General features: G+C 37.2%; 1 protein-coding gene across 2 annotated transcripts in view; it reads left to right on the top strand.

The window, feature by feature from the left end:
• csmd3b (CUB and Sushi multiple domains 3b) overlaps window positions 1-13,101 on the top strand; it is a 489,673-nt gene that overhangs the window by 104,504 nt on the left and 372,068 nt on the right. For both annotated transcript variants that reach the window (XM_047150624.2, XM_047150623.2), the window contains exon 3: window positions 3,982-4,094. In XM_047150624.2, the coding sequence (XP_047006580.2) occupies window positions 3,982-4,094 (113 nt within the window). The remainder of the gene's footprint in view (window positions 1-3,981; window positions 4,095-13,101) is intronic.

Here is a 13,101-nt window from a genome sequence, read left to right as displayed (position 1 = left end):
AACCCAGAAGTGTGCACTGTAGCGCTTCGGGCAGTTCATACAAGGGGAAATCTGTGACGTTCAACTAGATCCTCCACTAAAGAATCAACGATTCATATACTTTCACTGGCTATATCACAGGGAACTTGTGACTTTAGAAAGAATTGCGATGAGCCAACCTGTCCCTTCATGGGCACATAAAATTCTCAGCAAGCATTTGAGTCTAGACTTAAAAAGCTGGGAAGTTGTGGTGAGAAATGTCAGTGATAGATATTTTATGAATGTTATCAAGACCGCACAAGAAATACAGAACAACTGTTCAGCCGATGTAACCGATCAGCCTGTTGGTATTCCATCCAAAAATTTATATACTTTTGTAGGGTTTTTTTTTTTTTTTTTAGTACTGTCTTCATAGAGCTGCAACAGGACATTACATAAGGTCACCTGATTTGCACTAAAACACTTAAGCACCTTGATCTATTTTTTTCTACATTTCTGCATGAACTGCTGTTTTATTTCTAAAATTACAAATGATAGTAGATGGCTTGGAATCCTCCACATCCAGATCAATTACCTTGCACAATTTTTGAAAATCAGTTACAAATGGAGTTGGATTTTTCCCTTTTTTCACTCTTTTACTAATAGCAGTGGGGGGAAAAAAGACAGAATCTGGCTAGCAGGACTTGTTAATAAATCGCTTTTAAGATTACACATTTTAAATGACTTGCAATAACCTTTTGCTGAATTTGTGTGAAAACTTTGATATCAGGAACTTTTCCATTTGTTACAGAAGCATAGCAATGTCATTGTTTAACACATCATTTTGAACATCTTTCAGTTTATACCACAGGTGTCAAACTCGAGGCCTGCGGGCCAAATAATGCTGCTGCTTCATTTCATTTGCCCCATGCTAACTTGTAAAAATAATCCATGAAGTGTTATATGCAGCTACCCGATATTTTCTCACTGGAGCAATATTACCTAGACTTCTACACTGCATGCGAGCGGTTTGTTTTTATGACTGAGCATACATATAGTCTTAGCAAAGATAAGTCTGTATGACTCCTTCTTTAGTGATACTGTAAATAAGCCTTTGTTTGAACAAATACAATTTTGTCATTGTTATTAAATATGGTAAACTGACTCAGGACTATAAATTTGCCTTAGTAAATGCCCCTTTAAGCATCATACAAAGCATCTTAAAATAGACTGCAGTCTTGGCAGAAGTTGGAGGTGGCAGTTATCCAAATAGAGGAATGAGGTGTGATAGGAAAAATAAGTGATAAATGCAAGAGGGTGTTGGTGGAAGATGTTAGGAGAAGAGTTAGCCAAAGGAAGCAAATTATATTTAATTGGCAGATAGGAGACCGGTGCATGGGCATGAATGATGTTATGACAGGAAACTCATGGACACAGAGTAAACTCATGGACACAGTGCAAGCTGCAAGCAGTTCAAAGGATCAAGCGAGTGGCAACAATATGCATTACCGATTGTCTTCAGTTTTAATGAATAATTCTGATAAATGCCAGTTTGTTTCTGGTTAAAGAAATATTTAGTAAATGTTTAATGTTTAATGAAAGGGAACTTATCTGTAGCCTTTAGACCAAATAAGAATTAAAATGGATGGAATTCAGAAAGGGCTTTTGTTAGAAAAGGTTCTTGGAAATGTGTCACAGTTTAAAGGTCAGGAATATTAGAGGGAATCTGTGCCATGTCCTCAAGATATTTTGCATGAGGTTAGTTATTATCTGCCATTTATAATTAATTCAGATACAGTATGAAAGAATTAGCATACCCAAAAGCAATCCATTTCACATGGGCTTCCATAATATCCATTTCACTTCAAGGGCACAAGGAGCCAAAAGTACTTATTATGGTTTCTATGCACACATCATTGTTGCCACATTCGAGCCTGATGTTTTGGGGTTTATTGTATTTGTATTTCCATATTTAATGTGGTCAGTACAAAAAAAATGAAGAAATTGGCTGTTCTAATCTTATGAGGAGTAAGGGGGGTATACAAGGACATTAAAGGGGTCGACCTTGTTGAGGCATTAACAGGATGGCCCAGCTGAGGATATATAGTACATTCATCATAAGACCAAAAGAATGTGGACACCTGACCATCACACCCATATATGGGTTTTCCCCAAACTTTTACCTCAATGTTGGAAGTAAACGATTGTCTACAATGTTTTTGTTTGCTGTAGTGTTAAGATTTCCTTTCACTGAAACTAAGAAGCCCAAACCTGTTCCAGCATGACATGCCTCTATGCACACCACACTCCATAAAATGGGGTAAATAGTTTGCCAAGGTTAGAGTTGAATGTAAGTGTCCTGCACAGAGTCCTGACCTTAGCCCCATGAACACCTTCAGGAGGAATTGGAATAAACAATAAATCTTAGCATATATTGTTACAACGCATTATCAAGGTAATATCCAGTAAAATAAAGCACATATGGTAAATGATACTAAAACTATTTTAGAATAAATTAAACTGGAACCCAGGTTTGTGAGGGAGCCTTTGCCTGTCTGTTCTGTCTTTTAACTAAAGGCTTTTACAGTATTTCCTGTTGTAGATCTGATGTGCTGTTTGAACTATATGGGTTTGAGCAATTTACTTTGTCATGTCTTCCAGTTTATGTCACCTCGAGATTTTATCAGTCAAATGAACACAAAACTGTAGAGTTGTGGCTTTCCAGTGTATCCACATGTACTTAATATAATTTTAAAAACTTGTTAATCAGACTTTACACTTACTGAGAAACCACCTTCAGCCACTTTAAGCCACCTGAGAAATCTACCCCTTCAGCCACCTTAAAGGGGGTCACACTTTATTTTGCTGTACTGTATCGGATTGTACATGAACCTCAAAAAAGTCCTCAAAACAAGTATGGAGTTTTCATGCTTGGTGTGCATGAACATCCTGGTTATGGGTGCAAGAAGAAGGGAACGAGACGTTGCATGAGCTTCACGCTGTGGCACGTTGTCTTCCTCCACATTTACAGGTGCTGTTTTATGGTCACGTGTGAAATGCCACGTCACATGACCACAGCAAGCCATAAAGTGGCGTGATTTTACACAGATTTCAAATACCGGTCACACGCAGAGGCGTTCTCACAGCATGACACTCACGCAGTGTTGGGTTCCCTTTGAAAGGAACTTAATCTCTTCCTATTTAATTGCCTTTAAAGTTGATGTGTGAAACAGGTTTTCATTAAAATTTGTGCTGGAAACATGTGGGTTGGAGAAGGAGGATCATTTTGGAGGGGGCAAGAGGACTCACAAGGATAGCAATCACATTTTAAGGGCAGGCAGTGGAAAAAGTACTTACAGTAATTAAAGCAAAGACATCACGTTTTTACGATTTCATTTTTACAGTATATCAGTGTGGGAGTTAAAAGAGGAAGCTAGCGTACACCTGAAGCTTCACTAAAGCCTGTAACTGGGATTTGGTGTCCTATCAAACATTAACAATCTTTGGACATGAATGCAATTCAGTACATTTCATGAGAAGATAATTTTCCTGTGGTGTCATAAAGACATTGTTGCAGTTGTCTTCTGGTTGTGTATGGGCTCTGCAGCTCTGCTAGTCATAATCCTTGTCCTCTCTCACACAGATATCTCTTTCTTACTTTTGGCATTAAGTTTTCAAGTCTTTCTCTAAGGAGACAAGGGCCTCATACTATTTGAGCAGATTATGGGTTTTCATTGGGTCTCAATGGGGCTGGTTTCAGAGCGTACACTTGAACATTTGAAGTGTTGCACTAGTCTAGAATGTGTCTAGCTTTGGTGATGATTGTAACTGACTCCATTTCAACTCATTTTAGTTTTCAGAGACAAGAAAAGTACTAACATTTATATGTATGAACAAATACTGTCAATTGTATGAGCAATAAAATATTTAGGCGGGCTCTCATTATTAGTGTTTAACAATGATTTAAAGTTTATGATCTATAAAAGTGCTAAATGTTTATTGTCTATTATGTTCCCTTAACAGGTTAACAGGTTTCCAAATCCCACCTCCAGTCACGAGTACAGGGTCCGTCTTCTCCCTGCGGCTCACCAGTGACTTTGCTGTGAGTGCCCATGGCTTCAAAATCTATTACGAAGGTAAGGATCCTCTGTGAGTTACAATCCTGTCTGCTTGATTAACATCACCTCATATCCAATGTAACCCTTGTATGCACTTTAATTGGGAACTGCACTACTTGCCAAGTCAAAGGAAGATATGAATCGTACAGTTCATAATCACTGTTATTGGATCTTGATGAGGAGCTGCTGTCCCACTGAAGACCCATAAAAGCTGATCAAATTACACTGTAGACCTATTAGACATAATTTTTCTGTAGCGTCACACATCTTTATATAGAAAAACAACCCAAAAACTCATTATGTATGTATGCCTTTGTTATCAGACCAAAGATGTAGAGCTCATGGGAATAGCAGATGGTGATCTGCTATAGAGCATCTCATGTCCTTTTTATTGTCGGGTTTTTAGTGTCTTTAGCGTCAGTGTGTCAGTTTTAAGCATCACTTGCTGCCTCATGTTTCATGAAATCCTGGTCATCTTGTAAAAATAGGTCTAGACCAGAAGGGGAACCAGTAGGGCTTCTGAGCTTGAGGTGCAATTTCTGGGGGGAAAAAAAGATTGTCTGTAGTTCTTCAGTGTTATTTGCTCAGAATAACCTTGCTTATTGACTTATCTGCAAATTGTCATGGACTTCCCCTCGCGCTGCGTGCCGGAGCATTTAGCGTGCAAGAACTGCCTGAAGCGCGATAGCATGCGCTTCTGGGTTAACATTGACTTTGTTTTCTGTTACACGTGTGTTTTGCTTTGGTTTCTGTAAATTCTCCGTCCCTGTTATGTTATTGGCTGTCTCCTGTGTCTCAGCTGTTTATGATTTACCCCCTCATGTGTCTTTGTTCAGTGCGAAATATTGAGTGTTTCTGTGCTTTCCGCCAGATCCGTACCAGGCCTTTGTTCTTTGTTCCGCGTTTCCTAGGTTCTTGGTCCTGTTTTGTCCTCACGTTTCTCGATTCTTGTCTAAGCTCTGTTTATGCCCATTTGCAGATCGCCTGATGCCTTGCTTGTCTTTGGACTATGTTTTTGCCTTTCGATTTGGAATGTTCTGCCTGTCTCTTCAAATACAGTTGCAGTCGGAAGTTTACATACACTCATCACGAACATGAATGTCATGGCAATATTTGGCTTTCAATAATTTCTTTGAATTGTTCTTTTTCTGGGGCAGAATGATTGTACAACATACATCTTTCATAAAATAAAAAAAAACAAACAAAAAAAAACAATAATTTGGTTCACAAGTTTTAATGTATTTGTGGTTTACTGTAGTCAAAACAAGGTCAAAATTATACATACAGCACACCTAATATTTAGTTGAATGTTCCTTAGCAAGTTTCACCTCAAGAAGACGCTTTTGGTAGCCATCAACCAGCTTCTGGGAGAATTCTGGTTGGATAGTTGATAACTCTTCTTGGCAGAATTGATCAAGTTCAATGACATTTGTTTGTTTCCTGACTCTGACTCGACTTTTAAGCACAGTCCACAAATTTCCGATAGGGTTGAGATCAGGACTTTGGGAAGGCCATTCCAAAAGCTTAATGTTAGCCTGCTTTATCCATTCCACAACCAGCTTTGATGTGCGTTTGGGGTCATTGTCCTGCTGGAACACCCATTTGTGTCCATGTTTCAACCGTCTGGCTGATGGTTTGAGATTATGCTGAATAATTCTAAGGTAGTCCTCCTTCTTCATTATTCCGTCCACTTTGTGCAATGCACCAATTCCACTGGCAGAAAAAAACAGCCCCAGAGCATAATGCTACCACCAACATGCTTAACAGTTGGTAAAGTGTTCTTTACTCCTCAAAACATACCATCGTGGTCATCGTGGCCAAACAATTCAATCTTTGTCTCATCCGACCATAAAACTTTCCTCTTAAAGGCTTTTTCTTTGTTCATATGGTCAGCTGCAAACTTTGCATGGGCTTGAAGGTGCCAATTTTGGAGCAGGGGCTCCTTTTTTGGATGGCAGCCTTTCAGACCCATGGTGATGTAAAACTCGCTGGACTGTAGACAGTGACACTAATGTTCCAGCAGCTACTAGTTCATGGCAGGCCTGTGCCTTGGTGGTTCCTGGGTTTTTCCTGACCATCCGAACCCATTTCCTATCAGCTGAGGGTGACAGTTTGCATCTTCTTCCAGACCTTGGCAAAGTGGCTACACTTCCCAATAACTTGTACTTATGTACAATTGTTTGAATTGATGATCTTGGAATCTGCAATTGTTTAGAAATGGATCCAAGAGATATTCCTGACTTGTGTAAATCCACCATCCTCTTTTTTCAGATCTGCACTGTGCTCCTTGGACTTTCTCATAGTACTGTGTGTTGGTCAATCCAATGAGTGCTGTCAAACAAACCCTTTTTATGTTGGCACAGAGAAGCTGCCAGCTGTAGTCAATCATGATCACTAACAAGAAATTAAGAGGCCTTGGTCTTGGGAATTAAATGACATTTAGGAACTTTTAACAGCACTAAATTAATAATCAGTGTTTGTAAGTATATTTTTAACCCTGTTTGTATAATTTTGGTCTTGTGTTGATTACAGAAAACCCCAAATGAATTAAAACTTGTGAACCGAACTCTTTTTTTTTTTTTTTCTTGTTTTTTTTTTTTTTTAATTAAAGATGAATATTGTACAATCATTCTTCCCCAAAAAAGAAAAGTTCAAAGAAAATAATGAAAGCCCAATATTGCCATGACATTCATGTCTATGATGAGTGTATGTAAACTTCCAAACACAACTGTAAAGCGCTTTACTGCACTTGCATCCGTATGATCCTCCATTACATGAAACAATTATTAGAGTAAAAGCCTTATCACATTGTTTTGGCCAGAAATAAAATTGATAAAAAGGTTAAAAACTGTTTTTTTTTTTTTTTAAGCATGTTTTGTGTTCTAAAGAATGGAGCCATTTCATGAGGTAAAAATTTTCTGTAGGCATTCTGGAAGTCCAAATTTGGTATTTACATGCCATCTAATAATTCACAGGATTGTTAGATAGAACCTTATAATGCCAAGGTCTCGATGTTTCCCTAAATGCAAAAACAAGTGGCAGCTAGACAGCTGGGCTTTATTTATACCATTACATTTTATGTAAAGCTAATCAGTGTTTCTATATTGAGAGCATCAGCCGTGAAGTCCAGAAAGTACATCGGGGACATTAATGTGTGTTGATTAGAACAGGAATAAAATGTTTGAAAATGGAAATGTGGCACACTGGGTTTGGGAATGCTGAGTTAATTAAGAATAGCTGATCGTTGACACTACGAGCTTTGATACAGCATTGAGAAAATTTTATATTTATCATGGTAGGGCTTTTACTGGTTTATTGCTGGCCACAGGTTCTACTGTAACTGGCTTGATTAAACTATGAGTAGCAACCATGTGGCTGCTCCTTAGCCTTTTTGCGCTTCAGGCTGTTTTAGTCTGCAGTCTTGCTGAAATGTTTTTGTTATTAGGTGTTATTTATAACCAGTTATATTTCCTTTTTCAGAAAAATAATCAATGTATAATCAATTGTAATTATTAATAATCAAGTTATAATTCAGGGGGTCACGGTGGCTTGGTGGTTAGCACGTTTACCTTGCACCTCTGGGGTTGAGGGCTCAAGTCCCATCTCCTCCCTTTGTGGGTGGAGTTTGTGTGTTCTCCCTGTGCTTCGGGGTTTCATCCGGTACTCCGGTTTCCTCCCCCAGTCCAAAGCCATGCGTTGTAGGTTGTTTGGCATTTCCAAATTATCCAGAGTGTGTGAATGTGTGTGTGATTGTGCCCTGTGATGGGTTGGCACCCTGTCCGGGATGTCTCCGCCTTGTGCCCCGAGTTCCCTTGGATGGGCTCCAGCCCCCCCCCCCCCCCCCCCCCCCCCCCACGACCCTGTGTAAATTAGGTGGTATGGAAAATGGATGGATGGATAGAAGTTATAATCAATTATAATCACTAATCTCTGTTCATTTCACTTATTGCTTTTAAAATTAGTGAATCAATCCAAATCATCTGATTTTACACCTCAATATCTGCCAGTGCCAGGGCTTAAATTATAAACAAGCGCTAACAGGCATAGATCATTGACTGGTGTTTTTTTGTTTGTTTGTTTTTTTTTGTTTGTTTGTTTTTTTCATCCAGTGTCCAATTGGTTTCATTCAAAACCTCAGAATAGATGATAATATAGTGAAAATATAGGAATCAATGTTATTTTAGCTGTATTTTTAGCCGCCTATTTTCAAGGACTCAAAAAGAAAGTCTGTCAGTCAGATAGAGGACACTGTTTACAATGTTGGCATCGATGTGTCAAACATTCCGATAGATCTTGTGCTGCAGCAGGATCAATGTACAGAAGCATTTAAAGCGTTTCTCCGCCAAGCCATATATCAGCAAACACCATATATCAGTAAACTGCATTTCACCTTGCTGTAGGACAATAATTTATAGGATACTGCTTAAGCAACTATGAAGTTTTCCAGTATGTTTTCACTGAAGGAAGAAGTTGCTAAAACTTGATAAAAATGATCTTCACCAGGGGAAAAGTCCAGAATGTGGCGAGAACTGGAAACTGACAGATTTCTGGATTTTATCCATTGCAAAGTTATCAGTTCTAAAGGGTTACAATAAAGTGTAGTACAAAACATATATTAAATATAGATCGATATAGATAAATATATTGTCCATTTATGTTTGAACCCCTGAAATATAAAAAAAGATATGTTTTAGCTAGAATCAATCAGACTTATTCATGAGTTGGTTTTTGGCCACAAGTTCCAACACTTTTTCTTCTTCTCATGAATGAAGACAAAATACAGCTAAATTCTACAGCCGCGTGGTCGTGAAAAACCTGGCATTTTGTTGTGTTCGCTATCTTGCAGACTGAAATGTAACTTATCTTAACTTGATATCTTAAGCTGTATTAAGCTGGTTTTACAAAATGTGATTTCAGGAGTCTTTTAAAATTATTACTTGTCACACTCTATGAAATGAAAGCAATAATAATCTGCATGTTCTATAACGGACCATGCAGTACCATGCTCTCCATGTTAAATTATATGATGGAAATTATCTAATGATAATACAATTGTGGTAAAGTTATGTCGGGAAAAAATGACTCTCTCTTTTTTTAAAGCCCACATTTAATTTTTGCAGGCTGCATTACTGTATTTGTAGCCATCTTGTGAGTTTTGCATAATCCTATTCCGTCCTATTGGTAGATATTTTTGGAGATGTCTTTTTTTTTTTTTTTAAAGCTTGTTTAGCTTCTTAAGAAATTTTATTAAGTTCCCTGTGTAGTTTATTCTAACGTCATGTTTTACATGCAGCGATTCTCTTTTAATTAATTCATTTTAATTAAATCATTTAAATTTTTTGTATTTTTTGATTGTCTTTCCCTCCAATAGAACTTCACACATGACCATGATGGAACAAAGTCATTATCTATCTGGTATTGGAGGTTATGGTTATCTGACATAAGTGTTTGTGCCCATTTTAGAGTGTATTATTCATTCATTCATCTTCAGTAACTGCTCTATCCTGGTCAGGGTGGCATTGGCTCCGGAGCCTATGCTGGGAAAACTGAGTGTGAGGTGGGAATACGTTAAATAATATTTTTTCAGTTACTTCATAAGTAACTGGGCTAACAGGTCAGCGAATAAGAAGTCAGAGTGAAGTTGAGTCACATTATATGAGTTTGAATTGATTTGCGTGTCAGTTTAAATCAAAACCATCATTTAGCATTTTAACATCATAGTCAATCGTTTGTGTTTTTCATCACTAGGGAAACTGTTTTCTCAGAATAGTTTCTTTTTAGTCCCCTGCTCCTGTAAATGCATGTGCCTCAAGCCAATGTTATCATGTGCAGCAGCACAGCTGAAATATTCCATAAAGAATGGGCATTCTGAAGTCATTATAGAAAGAAACAAAAAAAAAAATCTCCTCAGCAGTCTGCCTGAATCATTAATAAACTTGGCGATTTGGGAATAAAGATGCCCCTAAGGGAGTGTGGAGTCTGAAGGAGTCTGGAAGACCAGCTGTGAGCAATACGATTAATATCAACCCCATAAGTCAGTGTGAAAGCTTATGAAAGTAATGATAACATCTTGCTGCTTGGCCTCACTCACCTACTCCTGCAAACAGGCTGAGCTTACTGATTGCAGCCACCACTTCCAAACCCAATTCGCGGAACTGACCCATGGTCCTGAAGGCTTGGATTTATTTTATCACATGGGTTGGTTTTTTTTTTGGCTCTCTAAGAATTTCATTTCACACTGTTGTGTAATGGATTTGTCCATATTTGAAGCCCATGATGGCAGGTTTCCAGCACTGTCATGCCCACACCAACACACAGACACAGAACACACCCACATGTCCCCAGCTCTTCCACTATACTCAAAGTAAGACCTTTGCTGCTTTGGTATGGTGTTGAATGAACTTGTTGCTGTTTTCCCTTATTTTGACTCAGTGAACAACATTTGCACTTTTCTAAAACATCCAAACAGCCATCATCAGTTGCCTCAACATTCAATTTCCCCTTAGTTTTGGTTGTGTCCTGTCTAACTACCAAAAATAGTCACACTAAAATCAATTAACACTCCATGTATTAAGCACACACTCAATAACAAATGAATACATTAGAAGACAATAATGAATGTCCGTTCCCTGTTCTAAATATTTTTTATTTTATTTTTTATTTTAGGACTGTCTGTTATTAATCCTGAATGACAGCTATCTGTCTTGCTCACTTTTCCATGATTAACAGTGGACAAATAAGAAGATGTTCAATAACTCATAATATAATCTGCCATCTGCAGCTGTTGCTATTTCAGGGATTGGTTATTTAATTTGGAGACTATGTTTAAGTGCACTGATGAAGACTGACAGATGATGGGACGCTGGATGTTAATGGTGATGTTTATAGCTAATAGCGATGTGAATGTGACACATAGATAGTGCTTCAGAAGTATTGTGCTTCAGTGGATTGTTGGTATATTTTCCACTAAATAGAATCTTTACTTTAGTATAGATATCATAACTCATTAAACAACAGCATATGATTAGATACATGGGTGTTATCAAAAAGAAGAATGCATGAATGAATGAATGAATAAATAAATAAATAAATAAATAAATAAATAAATACAATTGCAGTTTTAACTACACCAAATCATTTTGCAAACAAACATGTATGTAAGGATATATGGATGTGTATGTAAGACACATACACAGTATTTATACTGTATATACAGTCCCCTCTGAAACTATTTGAAAGGCAAGGCCAAGTCATTTGTTTGTTCTATACACCAAAGACATTTGTATTTGCGATCAAAAGATGGATGCAGAAGTCTTGAAGTAAAGTAAAGAAAAAGTTATTCTTTTATGATGCTCTTCCAAGCTTTTAGCACAGCCTCTTTCAGTTGTTTGTTTTGTTTTTGTTTGCTTTGGGGTTTTTTATGGAAGGTGGGGATTGGGGGTGAAATGCATGCTCAACTGGGTTAAGGTCTGGTGATTGACTTGGCCAGTCTCCAGTAAATCCTTCCACTTTTTCCCCCTGATAGTCCTTTGTTGAGTTGGTGGTGTGTTTTGGATCATTGTCTTCCTGCATGATAAAGTTCCTGCCAATTAATTTGGATGCATTTCTCTTTAAATTGGCAGACAAAATGTTCCTGTAAACTTCTGAATTCATTCCGCTGCTACCATCATGAGTTACATCATCAATAAAGATTAGTGAGCCTATTCCAGAAGCAGCCATGCAAACCCAAGTCATGACACTACCTCCACCATTTTCATTGAGGAGCTTCTATGTTCAGTATACCAGTAATGCTTTTCAGATATGCAGTACCTGCACCTTCATAAACAAAAAAAAAATATTTCTACTGAAAGATATTTCTTAGCTGCCATGCAAGACCATTTATACAAGACCTCATCCTAGAGTCAGCGTGTATACTTTTGTGCCTTCTAGGCTCCTCACAAGATTTTGCCACAGTGTGGCAGTTAAACAATTTGCCAATACTAAAATGTCATAACTTTCTATTCCCTGGAGTGCTTTTTAAACATCCTTTAGGATAAAAACAAAATGGGTGTAAAAGTGACCTTTATTTTCCATTCGATTACTTCTCCAACTTCTTTGTCCAATCATCCGTTAGTCAGTTTCACATTTTAAAAGATCACTGCCAAAGCTTGTTCAGTAAAGCATCAATGACTTGCTACTGCTGTCACTTAGAAACTTATTATGTGTTGATACTATTTTTGACCCTGGGCATGAAGATGTGCCCTCTTTTCTCATAATAAAAGTAGAAAATTGAGCATAGAGAGTGATAGAGTCAGAAATAAAAAGAAATTAAATTTATGGTGTTTTACCCTTTGTTCTTGTTGAGCAGGAAATGCATTTGTTTGTTCTCTAATTTAAATAAATAAATAGATGTAAATAGATGATCGTGACATATTTGTGTTTGATGAAAAAGAGCTAACTATATAACTTAGAATAATCATTTAGTGACTAAAAGGATGTGATTGTGAGTTTCACCATATGTTTGTATTTCAAAATTAGTTAGAAATAAACAGATGAGATATCAAAACAATGACAACAGATTACAGGAGTTAAAAGCTAGAGTTAGCAGCCTAGCTGCATCTATCATTAAGAATATTAAGAAAAGCCCTTATATTAAGTTTTAATAGAGCATCCTTTTAGATCCTAGAGTGAAGGAAATAAAATATTTGTCTTTAATTCTTTGCTTTTAATTATTTTCCTCCGACTTTGCAACCATTAGCTAAAGGTCTTATGTTCATCTGACTCTGATGCTCTGTTATATTTGTTATATTTCTATATTAGCATATAGAATATATATCTATATTCTATATTTCTCATTTCTTATAACTCAATGTGGTTAAATTATTCTTAAGAAATTAAATCTGTAAATTCCAATTCTTGCCAAGAGATAAAGGTTGTTTGCCTTGAATATGCAAAATGATATTCACAGATCAACTAAAAACACTCACTTCACACTCACTCACCCAGTTCGAAAAGCTGCAGGTCACTAATTATTTGACTGTTAAGA

This window comes from Ictalurus punctatus, chromosome 24 (genome assembly GCF_001660625.3).
Source record: "Ictalurus punctatus breed USDA103 chromosome 24, Coco_2.0, whole genome shotgun sequence".
Taxonomy (NCBI): Eukaryota; Metazoa; Chordata; class Actinopteri; order Siluriformes; family Ictaluridae; genus Ictalurus; species Ictalurus punctatus.
The sequence above is the reverse complement of the archived record's forward strand: the minus strand, read 5'-3'. Positions and strand labels throughout refer to the sequence as shown.